At 40.3% G+C, this 15259-nt stretch overlaps 1 protein-coding gene across 2 annotated transcripts in view; it reads right to left on the bottom strand.

Moving 5' to 3' along the window:
• Positions 1-4705: 4705 nt before the first annotated feature.
• LOC120066627 (calcium-dependent secretion activator 2-like) overlaps positions 4706-15259 on the bottom strand; it is a 248890-nt gene continuing 238336 nt past the window's right edge. For both annotated transcript variants that reach the window (XM_039018054.1, XM_039018056.1), the window contains 3 exons: positions 14560-14667; positions 5393-5497; positions 4706-5183 (listed from right to left, as the gene is read on the bottom strand). In XM_039018054.1, the coding sequence (XP_038873982.1) occupies positions 5013-5183; positions 5393-5497; positions 14560-14667 (384 nt within the window). In that variant the 3' untranslated portion in view covers positions 4706-5012. The remainder of the gene's footprint in view (positions 5184-5392; positions 5498-14559; positions 14668-15259) is intronic.

The raw sequence follows: 15259 nt of genomic DNA, 5'->3' as shown, positions 1-15259 counted from the left end.
AGAGGTTTATAAATAAGCATCAACCAGTGAGTCTTGTGACAGGTATAGAGATGACCAGTTTACAGAAGAATATCAAGTGCAGTGATGTGTCCTATAAGGAGCATTGGTGGCAAATCTGATGGCTGAATGGTAAAGAACATCTTGCCGCTCGAGAGCACCCTTACCTGCCAATCTATAAATTACGTCTCTGTAATCTAGCATGGGTAGGATGGTCATCTGAATCAGGGTTAGTTTGGCAGCTGGGGTGAAAGAGGAGCGATTATGATAGAGGAGCGAGAATGACAGTGTACCGTCTAGCCATACTCCCAAGTACTTGTATTAGATGACTACCTCAAGCTCTAAACCCACAGAAATAGTAAACACACCTGTGGGGAGAGGGGTATTCTTCTTACCAAACCACATGACCTTTGTTTTGGAGGTGTTCAGAACAAGGTTAAGGGCAGAGAAAGCTTTGTTGTAGAGCATTCAACACAAAATCCGGGAGGGGCCAGCTTAGTATAAGACTGTATCATCTTCATATAAATGGATGAGAGAGCTTCCTACTGCCTGAGCTATGTTGTTGATGTAAATTGAGAAGAGTGTGGGGCCTAGGATCGAGCCTTGGGGTGCACCCTTGGTGACAGGCAGTGGCTGAGATAGCAGATGTTCTGACTTCATACACTGCACTCTTTGAGAGAGGTAGTTAGCAAACCAGGCTAAAAACCCTCAGAGACACAAATACTCCTTAGCCGGCCCACAAGAATGGAATGGTCTACCATATCAAACGCTTTCGCCAAGTCAATAAAGATAGCAGCACAACATTGCTTAGAATCAAGGGCAATGGTGACATCATTGAGGACCTTTAAGGTTGCAGGGACACATCTATAACCTGAGTGGAAACCAGATTGCATACCAGAGAGAATACTATAGACATCAAGAAAGAAAGATGACATTGAATGTTCCTGAGTGGTCAAGTTACAGTTTTGAGTTAAATTGTCTTTAAAATCGATGGCAAGACTTGAAAATGGCTGTCTAGTAATGATCAATAACCAACTTGACAGAGCTTGAATCATTTTTTATAGAATAATGGGCAAATATTGGATAATCCAGGTGTGCAAAACTCTTATAGATTTACCCAGAAAGACTCACAGCTGTAACTAATGTGAAAGGTGATTCTAACATGTATTGACTCAGGGGGTTGAATACTTATTTAATCAATATATATTTTATTAAACATTTTATTTTCCATTAATAAAAAAATTAATTTGAATTTTTCTTCCACTTTCACATTAAAGAGTATTTTGTGTAGATTGACCAAAAAATGACAACTAAATCCATTTTAATCCCACTTTGTAACACAACAAAATGTGGAAAAAGTCAAGGGGTATGTCACGTTCTGACCTTAGTTCCTTTTTTATGTCTTTATTTTAGTTTGGTCAGGGCGTGAGTTGGGGTGGGCATTCTATGTTGTTTTTCTATGTTTTGTTCTGTTGTTAGATTTCTATGTGATGGGCCTAGTATGGTTCTCAATCAGAGGCAGGTGTCAGTTGTTGTCTCTGATTGGGAGCCATATTTAGGTAGCCTGTTTTTCATTGTGTGTTGTGGGTGATTGTTTCCTGTGTCTGTGTTTGCACCATACGGGACTGTTTCGATTTTCGTTTGTTCTTTCACTTTGTTATTTTGTATTTTTGTAGTGTGCAGTTTTATATATTAAAATGGACACTTACCACGCTGCACATTGGTCCGATATCTCTTACTCCTCGTCAGAAGAAGAGGAAAGTCGTTACAGGGTGGGAATACTTTCTAAAGGCACTGCGTATATCCGCCTCACTCTCAGAGAAATAAGTAGCCCTGTTAGGTTTTATATAAAGAACTGTACAAATTATACATTTGTGACAAAAAAGAATATTGATAAGTTTAAAAAAATGAATCCAAACAGTAATATGTATATCCAAACAGTATGTAAAATATTTACATTTGATATTTTATTCATTCAGCAGTCTCTTATCCAGAGCGACTTACAGTTAGTGCATTCATCTTAAGATAGCATGAGACAACCACATATCACAGGCAATATACTATACGAACATTCCATTCCAGCTAAACAATGGATACATAGCATTTAGCAAAACATTTAAATAATAATAAACATAATCTATGAATTACAAATCTGAGAACAGTAATATTTTACACACACACATGAAGGTAACCATAAGCAATCATTTCAAGTGAATAAAATTGGTAGATATAGCGCTTTGGAACCAAAATCTTCAATTTGACCACAGAACTGTATTCGTCCCATTTGGAGGAAAATTAAAACAACTCAGAATATTGATTCTTTCCTTTTACACAGGTGGGTGAATGGGGAGAAAAAGTCTGCTCATGATAACATTGAACAAGATGATTAGTTGAAACGAGGTTGTCATGTCTCAAGAAAATGACAATTTCTGAAATTCAGTACTTTTTGAGATGAATAAAAATCAAAGGAAATGGCCAGTAGGCTAGGTGTATTTCAACACATGTTACTGTCAATGTTGATGTCATGATGGAAACTTTTCAGCTAGGCTTCTAACAAAACTATAAACTGTTGGAATAGGTTGGCAAATAGGTTGTCACAATTTGTAAGATAGTCACAATTTGTATATTAGTTATGGTAATGATATATGATTCTTGAAAAATATAACTTATAAATGCCTATTAGCTTGATATTTTGAAATACTCAATTGTTTATGTTTTTGTTGTGATTTTAGTAATTTTGTTTTAAATAGCAATTTTTATAAAACAATATGCATAGCTCCTTAAAAAAATGTAATAACGTACAGCTCCATCCATCACCTTACCAATCAAAGGGTTCGTAGTTGCAGATTGTGCTGTTAATATAATTTATGGAGTAATGTAGTCAATAAGGACACCATGGTTGCATTAAAAACACTAAATCCAACACTTAGAACACACCTTAACAAAACCAGGTGCACAGAAGACAATAGAAATATATTTCATTGAAGTATTACAGTTAAGACGTCAATTCAGATTCCAAACATGATGCACACAATCCATCAGGTATAGCCTATTTAACACAGCTTTGAGTTCATAGTCATCCAGTAACTCTTGTAGAGGAAATCACATTCAAGCATAGCCTACATACATGACAATGTGACACTTTAACCTACAGTATACATTCCATTCATACAGTGCACAGCATAAACAAATGGATATTGCCTGTATCGACTGTCTTTCAGGGTACTTATGTAAGAACAACCCCAATGTCCTCATAATGCACTTTGTAAATTTACCATAGAATGGACCTGCAATTGGTGAGATCTCTGAAACCTGTTTGAATTGGCATGGCTATATCTAGGTAACCATAAAGCCTTGTTCACACTGGCAGTTTTAAGTGACTCAAATTCTAGTGGTTTGCATATCCGATTTGAATCTGATTTTTTTTCTACAGTCAAAAATCACATCGAATCAGATATTTCAAGCCACAGTTCAAACCACATTTGTAGGTGTTTTGAAATCAGATACAAATCGGATTCCTGGCAATGTGACTGATTAATTTGCCCTCAAGTGGTTTTCAGACTGTTTTATTTGGCATAACTCGTTGCTTGTAAGCTACTCTGTTGACAGTTTGACAAGAACATGTGGTAGCTAACTAGCATGTTAGTCATGTACAAACAAATTAGTGAGTATGCTAGTAAGCTAAACAACTAGCTAGCTTGTTGAATGTTGTGGCTAGCCAAAAGGGATAATTTTGAAAGTTGGGTCATCTTATCCTTTGATGTACACTATGGTTTTGAACATTCAATGCAATTGGGAAATGTTCATGACAGGCACTAGGCAGGTTTCCATTGACCCAGGTTTATTAGACAAAAGCAATGTCAACAAAAAATCCTTGCGACATGTGTCATGGCAGATATAGGAGAACTTTTCTAAAGATGGACAACATTTTTATTCGTTCAACTGGTGGATTTTTCTTTTGGTCGAACTTTCTTTATTGTGACAAATTAAAATGGAAACTGGGTTTTTCGAATAAATTCTGATTGCAGAATATTTTTTTAAGGTACGCGAGGCACATGATGTCATCACATAACTATAAAGCTCCACAACATTTAATTCTAAATGCCTACTCAATTATTGAATTCTTGCTGGCTTTCGAAGGCTACCCGAGACATGAAACGGGTAGGTGGGAGGGCATACAGGTTGTCACCAATGTATTGATGTGCAATTTGCCTAAATGGGTAATGGAAACACTTCCGCCACTACATTTTAATTTGACACTGTAGGTTTTTGCGTTTTTGTTGTTGTTGGGGTGTGACATTATGTCCAGCTGTTTTTATCGACACAAGGTAGTTCAATGGAAACACACCCTAGCAGGCAATTGTTGCATCTATTTTCTTTGCAAACTTTCTAAATGTTGACACAAAATCACTGGACGAGTGAATGGAGACATAGCTACTGTTGTTGTCGTCACCTTAGCTTGCTACAGTACATATCTTCTGAGTGATAGGAAGCATGAGCACCACCACCAATCAGCCAACACCACTGCACACACAACAGTCGTTACTATGACAACTAGCGTTGCCATGTCAGCAAAGACTGCTTTGTCAGCAAAATCCGATTTGGTCACTTGTAACTTGCTGTTTGGACAGTCAATATTCCAAAACGGATTTGAAAAACAAAACTGATTTGAGCATTAAGGTCTGCATTAAGAGAACAACTTGAATCTTTTCTTGGTCTACATCACCATTAAAATAAAGTAAAAACAAACTAACAAACAAACAAATGAAATAAACAAAGGGGTACTGAAGATTACCAGTTGGTGACCACTGAGCTGTACTGTACAAATAACATCATGTCATTATGGCTGGGAAGGTACCCACTAATGTACTAGGGATGGGTGAGAGAGAGAGGGGGTACACAACGATGGATGAATTCATCCCACACTTTAGTGTGTGTTCTCCAACCCCTCCATATCATTCTGTCTCACACACACAATCGCCATCCCTTCCACACAAGTACACACTTCCCAAAGTTCATCCATCCTCCTCGTCACTGTCTCTCATGGTGATACCTTGGAGACCGTCGCCAGCCTTGACCACCACGGTAGCCTCCTCCAAGGTGAGTCGGTTGTAGACGGTCTCATAGCTTTTGTTGTTCAGGGTTCCATCCAGGACTCCTTGGAGCCGGAAGTCTCGGTATGTCTTCTGTGGGATGAAACCAAACACAAAAACACACAGAGGACACGCAGGCAATGGGTAACCGAGACTTTGTACAGTTGTAGGCTAATTTACAACTGGAAGAAAAATTCTTAGAACACTAGACTTAATATTTGGATTGAGGTACATGTTTGAACGGAGGCCTACAGCTGAATGGTTACAGTGTACACTCACACCACTTCAACAATGCACGTTACCTTGACAATCTTGATGAGTGTTTTCAGCTGGTACATGTGAAGCTGCAAGTTCAGTCTGTCTGTCAGCCACACACACACAGCCTTCATGGAGCTGGTGTACCATTGCTGTGAACACGCACACACACGCAGACAGACACAAACAAGTCAGCTTATACATTTCTTTTAACCGAGGTACACTGTAGATAAAGCAACATGTCAAGTTACAATGATTCTATACACTATATCTGTCACAAGGTAATAAGGCTGATATAACGTGGTTGTGAGCATGAAATAACAGAAGATATAGCTGAGTTACACTATAACAGCACATGTAATTTAGCTAAGCTAGATGGCTAAGCATAGGCTAGTGGTTGCCAGGACTGTGTAAATTGTTAAGAAATAGTATTTATTTGTATTTTTAATTGAACCTTTATTTTAGCAGGGAAATCCCATTGAAACCAAGGCCTATTGTTCAAGGGAGCGCTGCATGTACACAGTCATACAAATGTGCAACAAATGTGCAACGCAATAAAAACATACAATATTTACAAGCAACAAAAAAAAAAAGTCAATCACATTCCTTAACACGGAGGTCCTCCATCAACAACTTGAACTGCCCTAGAGGTAACAAAGCACCAAGGAGCAACGAGCTCTGCAGATCATTCCATACATGGGGTGCAAAAACACTGAATGCAGATTTACCTATTTCCATAGATATCAACGGAACCTCTAGAGTTAGCCATCCCTGTGATCGGGTCTGGTGACTCGTAAGTCTGTTGTTGAACAATTAAGTAAGGTACAGCGGAAGTTTGTGCAAGAGGGCTTTATGAACAAAAAGAGAGCAGCATATGAATCTTGGAGACTTCACAAAGGGCTAGCCTACATTCTGATATAGGATGCAATGATGTGTACTGAACCTGTCGCCCATAATAAAGCGAAGTGCGCTGTGGTAAACTGCATCTAGTGGTTTCAGTGAAGTGGAAGCTGTATAAATGGTGTCACCATAGTCTAGCACTGGCAGGAGAGTTGACTGAATGATCTGCTTTCTACTATTCAGGGACACTCATGGTCTATTTCTGAAGAAGAAGCCTATTTTTATTCTCAACCTCTTAATTAACTCATCCATATGGTTTTTAAATGATAACTTTTCGTCAATCCAGATGCCCAGATATTTACAAGCGGGGACACGATCAATGTGGGCACCATCAGATGTTGATATGCATAAATCATCAGATACATTTTTAAGTGAATTGGAAAACATCAGACCACACACACACACACACACACACACACACACACACACACACACACACACACACACACACACACACACACACACACACACACACACACACACACACACACACACACACACACACCGTTGATTAAGATGAGCAAAAAAGACTACAAAATAAATAATGCAAATAGTGAAGCTATATGGGGAAATTATATTGTTTTAAATTGTAATATAGTTTGCTCAGAGAAAAATATTTTGGTTCAGTAATAAAAGTAACAAGTAATAAATAAATCCCAAAAAGATAGGTGTCAAAATTTATTGGCACCCCTATTTTCAATAGCTTGTTCACCCTTCCCTTGCGAGGACAATGGCACCGAGACTTTTTATATAATGTTTTATGAGACTGAAGAACACATTGGGAGGGATCTTCCTCCATACAAAATCTTTTCAGATCCTTGATATCCTTCGGTCAGTGGTTATGGACTGACCTCTAAGAATTTATTTGTGGATTGTGATGTGTGCTTGGGGTCATTGTCTTGTTGTAAGATCCACTTGCAGCCAAGTTTCAGCCTCCTGGCAGAGGCAACCAGGTTTTTGGCTAAAATGTCCTGGTGTTTGGCAGAGTGCCGATGACCTTAACAAGGGCCCCAGGACCAGTGGAACCAAAACAGCCCCAAAACAGCCCCATAATATCAAAGATCCACCACTGTATTCTACAGTATTCTACATATGCATCCTTCTTTTGAGGCCAAACCCACCACTGGTGTGCATGGACAAAGACCTTTGTCAACTCCTCTGAACATAGCACCAGTTCCAATCCGAGTGTCAATGCCGCTGAGCAAACTCCAGGTGTTTACCTTTGTTGGTTGCTCTCATAAAAATAAGAATAATCTACCAACCCTTTCAAATAGCCTATAATAGCGTCTAAATGTAGATTTGGAGACTTGATGACCCTAGATGCGAGCAAGTTCTGTAATTCTCAAATGTTGTCACTTCTTTGCCTCCCAAACCATCTTCCTCACTGTGCGTGCGGACAAGATACACTTGTATCCTCTACCAGACAAGTTTACCACTGTTCCATTGGTTTTAAACTTGTTAATTGTTGCCCTGATAGTGGTAAGTGGTATATTTGTTATTTTCTGTGTTTTTTTGTACCCATCGCTTGTTTGATGAAAGTCAACAACCATCTGCCTCTTTTAATTCGTGAGTTCTTTGTTTTTCCCAATGGTGATGGATGACAAAAGGATTTTACATGCGATTTACCAAATGTTTATACCCCAGTGGAACAGGAAGCCATGGAAGGCCCAAATACAGTTCCTTAAGATGAGATTCATTTTAAAAAGTAGAATGTTAATGCAGATTGAATTTTGTTTGATTTTACTTATAAGAATCTTTAAAAGTGCCAATAATTTTGACATTTATCTTTTTTCATATTTAAAAAAAACTTGTTAAACAAAGTCTCTATATCTGAGCAATTGTATTAGTATAAAATAATATAATTTCCCCTTTTTTTGTGTGCTCATTATCTGTACTACTTCTTTTATAGAGTCTTTTTTGGTCATCTTTATCAAGGGTGCCAATAATTTGAGGTGACTGTACATCTCATTCAACTTGTTTATTACTACATTCAAAGTGTTTATTGCTATATTTCCTTCAATCCCTTTTTGTATAGAAGACTAACATTTTCCAATGACAAGTTCCACAACACCCTCTCCAGTCACCCCCAGACAACACATCACACAAGGTCAAAGGATAGGGTTTAAAAGGATAACAGTGTTCCATTAAAACCATTATACTTTCAAATATGCCAATTACTGAAGAATACCTGAATGTGTGGGTCTGAAGAGGTTCACCTCCTTGCTTTAAAAATAGAATGCATAATGTGTTTGTAAATGTCTTTGTAGTTCTATTACCAGGCTGGCTACCTTTCACACCTCTCTCCTGGCTACATACAGTAGTATGCCAGAACATTTCTTCTTCATGCAAATCATCTCACAAGGTTCTTTCAATTAAGTCACTGGTATAGTATAGTAGTGTAGGTGTATAGATAGCATAGTATATTTACATATAAGTTAGCTGTTCTATTTGAAATGATGAGGCTTGGGAGTTTAGGGGACAAAAAACAACTGAATTAAGTAAAAGGCACAGTACACTGTCTGTGAACCCTATTTGGAGCCAGTGTGCCTCACTCTATACAGAGTTTATTTGACGATGCAATATCCTACATTGAGCTCCCTGCTCATTGAAAGGGAAATAAAAAACTAGTGAGATGTTGGTGACTGAAAGCATCTGGGTTTCTATCAATGTCTTCTCAAGTGAGGACTTCTGACAAAGAGCATGACACTTTCTCCATCGTTCGGCCTGTCCTCTCTGATATTTTAAAGCTCCCTTTCCAGAAGAATCCATCTCATTTCACTTTGAGTATCGTTGGCTCCACAACAGCCAATAAAAACATTAATACCTACAACGAGAGCCAGCCTACTCGGTAACAGGCTAGCCGCCCCCTGGCACTCAATGGAGCGAGCGTGAAATTGAAAATGGAGATGCACTTTAATTGAGCCGATTAGTGGAAGAGGGGGAAAACAGATGGAGGGAACAAGCGAGCGTTAACTAGACGAGTGAACGTCAGGTCGTTTGTTGTCATTAGTTCTCCTGGAACATTATTTATGTAGTTTGGTAGCTGAGTGTGTCTTTGTGGTGTTTCTGACGGCGAGATGTTAATGACACACTTAAGTGTCCCTCGGTTGACGTGGTTAAGGGCAGACTGAAGAGAGCAGGGCCACATCTGGGGGCTGGCTGGAGGGGAGGGCTAGTTTGTGCGGCCCCTGTCAGAAGGCTTTATCAGATTAATCAGGAAGAGTTGTCCCCTAATATGGTGGACGAGAAGAAGGACTGGTCGCCCGCAAGGGCATGCATTACCCTCATCATCAACAAAGGAAGCCAAACACTATCTTGGCTGCTCCTCATGTGTAGAAACACATACAGTCAGGTCCCAAATTATTGGCACTCTTGATAAAGATGAGAAAAAAAAGATTGTATAAAATAAATAATACAAATACTAAAAAGGTTGTGGTCAAAATGATTGGCAACCATGTTTTCAATACCTTGCAATACGAGGATAACAATACTAAGCCTTTTCCTCAAATGTTTTATGAGATGGGAGAACACATTGGGAGTGATCTTAGATCATTACTCCATACAGAATCTTTCCAGATCCTTGATATCCTTCTCCTGTGCTTATGAACTGCCCTCTTCAATTCAAACCACAGGTTTTTAATGGGGTTCAAGTCCGGAGACTGAGACGGCATTGCAAAAAAAAATATTTTATGACCAATTAACCGTTTCTTTGTGGATTTTGATGTGCGTGCTTGGGGTTATTGTCTTGCCAGTATTGTCTTGTGGGCAAGTTTCAGCCTCCTGGCAGAGGCAACCAGGTTTTTGGCTTAAATGTCCTGGTACTGGGTAAAGTTCATGATGTCATTGACCTTAACAAGGGCCTCAGGACCAGTGGAGGCAAAATAGCCCCATAACAGCAAAGATCCACCACCATATTTTGGGGTTCTTTTCTACTTAAGCATCCTTATTTCAACGCCAAACCACAACTAGTGTAAAAAAGGCTCAGTGCCGTTATGTAGAAAAAGGGTAAAAATAAATAAAAATTACAGGGTTGCCAATAATTTTGACCCTTATCTTTTTGAGAAACAAAAAAAACTTGTTAAACAAAATGTCTTTATCTGAGCAATTGTACTAGTATACATTTTTGGAGCATACAATATAGCTCAGTATATGCATTTATTTGATACAGTCTTTTTTGCTCATCTTTATCAAGGGTGTCAATAACTGTGAATCCGACTCTATATGCATGCATGCATACACACCGACACATACACAAGTAAACCATACACACACATGCAAACACACTTAAAAACAGCTGACCAATACAAGCTGATGGCACCCAAAAGCAGCAAGAGCTACACTCATGCAATGCAATTACCCACACACATAAACAGACAGATGTGTGCACATTAACACATCTATGGAGAGATCATCACATTTCCCAGCACACACAACCACAGGCGGTGAGCGTGTGTGTGGTGACATGGTTAGACCCTGACGTTGTCTCTCCTCCTAGTGCATGACTGTGGGTGTGTGGGGTCCATTAGAGCTGTGCCTGCCTCCTCCGTCTCCCATCCACCCCCCCCTCCCCATCTCCCCAGCCCCAAATCAACACTGCTTTACTCCAATCTCAGTTTCCACGTCAAGTTTACAAACCCAATCTTAGAGGGTAGCAATGAGGAGGGCTGTGTTTGCGTGTGTGTCGGATGGATGAATCGTTTTTTGTTGTTGTTGCATGCATTGTCAGATAGGTACGTATGTGTATGTATGTGTGCCTTAGATGTGTGTAATTGTGTATGTACCGTTGTGTGTATGCATTTCATCTTATGTGCTGAACACTGAAGGTACTCTGTGACACACTGCAACCGCAGGATATATAGAGGAAGTAAGGGGCCACACACAGGGCACCTCTCAGCATATTTCAATGGTAGACAGGTCAACAAAAACCCTGGGGGGGTTAGCTTGGGCCCTGGAAGTAGTCACAATGGGGTACTCTCACTGTGAAACAAGTGTCCTCTCGCACTCATCACATCATGCGGCCTCCCCACAACAATAAGAGGGTGCAAATGAGATAGGGAGAGGAAAAAGGAGGGCAAATGTGTGAGGGAGAAATGGGAAGGGAGGTGCATACAGGTTAAGAGGGGTCCAGAGAAGAGGAGGGAGTTTGTGAAAAGAAAAGTGAAAATAAAATGGCTGAGAGAGGGAGATATAAAGTAGAGTGGAAAGCACTGGTCAGGAAAGGGGAAGACAGAGAGCTGAAGAAGAGAGAGAAAGGTGGGGGAAGTGTGTATAACATGAGAGGAAGAGGGGTGCAAGGAAAGGGAAACAGTGGGACAGAAATAGCAGCTAGTGAGATGGAGAGTGTGTGTCACTGTATCTATGAGTGAAAATGAAAGAGAGTTTGTTTTTGTGCATGTGTGTCTGTGTCTTAGTGAGAGGGAGGGAGTGTGTTTGTGTGTCCACTACCGCACATTTAAGGTTTGATGGAATCCCACACACACTCTGACCTGACAACGATTCACCTCAGAATAGGATAAATAAAGTGGGTGAAATGTGTCTCCTTTTTATGCTGTTTTTCATTCAACACCTACGTATACTGTACTGGCATCACAACACAGCAGATATAATGTCCACTGGTTCCTATTTCTATTGTGTTTAACAAAATTCATTTAACTATTTTAACATAGCGTTGTAAAAATGACAGTTACTCACTCATTCTATGTTCTTAGTATGACGAAAACGCAGAAGAAAAGTGAAAACATATACACACAAACAGGGGCGGCAAGTAGCCTAGTGGTTAGAGTGTTGGGTCAGTAACCAAAAGGTTGCTGGATCGAATCCCCGAGCTGACAAGGTAAAAATCTGTTGTTCTACTCCTGAACAAGGCAGTTAACCCCCTGTTCACCGGTAGGCTGTCATTGTAAATAAGAATTAGTTCTTAACTGACTTGCCTAGTTAAATAAAAGTTAAATATATATATTTTTAATTTTCAGGCGGAGTTGTGAAGTTATCTGTCTGTTGTTTGTACTATTGACTGTAAGTAAAAACATTAAATGCTAAAAAGCAAGGCGTGTGTATAGTATAACATTGTGTCCCTTCCAGGTTTCAATACCATTGTAAACTCAGCAAAAAAAGAAACGTCCCTTTTTCAGGACCCTGTCTTCAAAGATAATTCATAAAAATCCAAATAACTTCACAGATCTTCATTGTAAAGGGTTTAAACACCGTTTCCCATGCTTGTTCAATGAACCATCCACAATTAATGAACATGCACCTGTGGAACGGTCGTTAAGACACTAACATCTTACAGACGGTAGGCAATTAAGGTCACAGTTATGAAAACTTAGGACACTAAAAAGGCCTTTCTACTGACTCTGAAAAACACCAAAAGAAAGATGCCCAGGGTCCCTGCTCATCTGCGTGAACGTGCCTTAGGCATGCTGCAAGGAGGCATGAGGACTGCAGATGTGGCCAGGGCAATAAATTGCCAAGTCCGTACTGTGGGATGCCTAAGACAGCGCTACAAGGAGACAGGACGGACAGCTGATCATCCTCGCAGTGGCAGACCATGTGTAGCAACACCGGCACAGGATCGGTACATCCGAACATCACACTTACTGGACAGGTACAGGATGGCAACAACAACTGCCCGAGTTACACCAGGAACGCACAATCCCTCCATCAGTGCTCAGACTGTCCGCAATAGGCTGAGAGAGGCTGGACTGAGGGCTTGTAGGCCTGTTGTAAGGCAGGTCCTCACCAGACATCACCGGCAACAACGTCGCCTATGGGCACAAACCCACTGTCGTTGGACCAGACAGGACTGGCAAAAAGTGCTCTTCACTGACGAGTCATGGTTTTGTCTCACCAGGGGTGATGGTTGGATTCGCATTTATCGTCGAAGGAATGAGCGTTACACTGAGGCCTGTACTCTGGAGCGGGATTGATTTGGAGATGGAGGGTCTGTCATGGTCTGGGGCGGTGTGTCACAGCATCATCCGACTGAGCTTGTTGTCATTGCAGGCAATCTCAACGCTGTGCGTCACAGGGAAGACATCCTCCTCCCTCATATGGTACCCTTCCTGCAGGCTCATCCTGACATGACTCTCCAGCATGACAATGCCACCAGCCATACTGATCGTTCTGTGCGTGATTTCCTGCAAGACAGGAATGTCAGTGTTCTGCCATGGCCAGCAAAGAGCCCGGATCTCAATCCCATTGAGCACGTCTAGGACCTGTTGGATCAGAGGGTGAGGGCTAGGGCCATTCGCCCCAGAATTGCCCGGGAACTTGCAGGTGCCTTGGTGGAAGAGTGGGGTAACATCTCACAGCAAGAACTGGCAAATCTGGTGCAGTCCATGAGGAGCAGATGCACTGCAGTACTTAATGCAGCTGGTGGCTACACCAGATACTGACTGTTACATTTGATTTTGACCCCCCTTTGTTCAGGGACACATTATTCCATTTCTGTTAGTCACATGTCTGTGGAACTTGTTCAGTTTATCTCTCAGTTGTTGAATCTTGTTATGTTCATACAAATATTTACACATGTTAAGTTTTGCTGAAAATAAACGCAGTTGACAGTGAGAGGACGTTTTTTGTTGTTGCTGAGTTTATGAAGCAATAGGGACTTAACAATAGCCATACTCCTTGCCATACTCATATGTCTACGATAATATAGATATCAAAAAGAAAGGAGGACCAAGGCACTCTTCATATAATTAATTAAAATGCCATACTAATAAAGGCATTTTAATTAATTATATGAAGAGTGCCTTGGTCCTCCTTTCTTTTTGATGACCAATTTACCCCTTTTACCAAAGAGCACCTTCTATCTACCAAAATGTACTATTGTGTACCTTAGTAGCGCTTCCCTTCCTCCTCTTTCTACTAGATAATATAGATATGTTGGTTGTTTAGCAAAAGGTTGTTTAGGTGTTGGATTAGGTTGTTGACAACATGTAAACTATATTTCATATCCAAATGTTTATTGAAAACATAAATACATTTGCACAATGAGCACTTTTTCTCACTCAAATACATTGTTACAATTGTTGGTTTGATAGCTAGCGAATTTTAGCCATATTAGCATTGACATGAAATCACTCAAAACAAAACATGGCATCAAGAACAAGATAAAAGTAGCTGAATCGAGCCACCTACGATTCCCCACATGGCAGCTTCTTGTCATTGTTGCTAGCTATCTGACCGTTCACAATCATTACAAAGCACGGCTTCCGGCCCCATCGATGCTTGCGCATAATTTTCGTGACGTTGCCAGCCAACCTGTCTACAAGGTGCAAGTGTGAGTGCACGTCACGGTCGACACACTTACGTCAAACAGCTTCTCGATGTACATCTCCTCGTTGACGCGGTCTCGCAGGATGTCCTGGTTCTGCCGCACAAACGTTATGTAGGTATCAGCCAGGTCCATCCCTGGCTTCTGAGAGCGGATAGAGAGAGGAGACAGGGAGAAGAAGAAGAGAGATGAAAAACCACAAGGAGGTGATAGATAGGGTTAAACATGGGGAGCGTAATAGGAAAGACACTATTTGTGGACTGGTGTGTTCGACTTTAACACCTAAACAGAGAATGGCCATATTCATTGCCTTAAAGTGGACATCAGCAGTTGAAACAATAACAAAGCAAACTCCCCCCACCTGTTTCGCTAAAAAGCTGAGGGGTTGGAAAAATGTAACCACTCTCAAATTATGATGCAAGGGCTAACCATCCATGATATCAAAATTATAGTTTTAACCATGTTTTGAGGCTATACATTTACTTCATTTGCAAACATTGGAGTAAAATAAGCTTATATTTTGGGTTCTGACGGGGTACAGCAGTTGAACTAAGCTCACGATGCATTTATAAGTTATATTCTTCAAGAATCAATGGGTACATATCATTAGTAAGGTCAAAAATTGATGTCGCTATGGCAGATTTCCCCTTAAAAGTGATATTTTCATTGGAAAACATGGATACTGAGTTTCAACTGCTGCACTCTAACACATCCCATTCTCTTCGAGAGATGTGTT

Source organism: Salvelinus namaycush, chromosome 21 (assembly GCF_016432855.1).
Source record: "Salvelinus namaycush isolate Seneca chromosome 21, SaNama_1.0, whole genome shotgun sequence".
Taxonomy (NCBI): domain Eukaryota; kingdom Metazoa; phylum Chordata; class Actinopteri; order Salmoniformes; family Salmonidae; genus Salvelinus; species Salvelinus namaycush.
The sequence above is the reverse complement of the archived record's forward strand: the minus strand, read 5'-3'. Positions and strand labels throughout refer to the sequence as shown.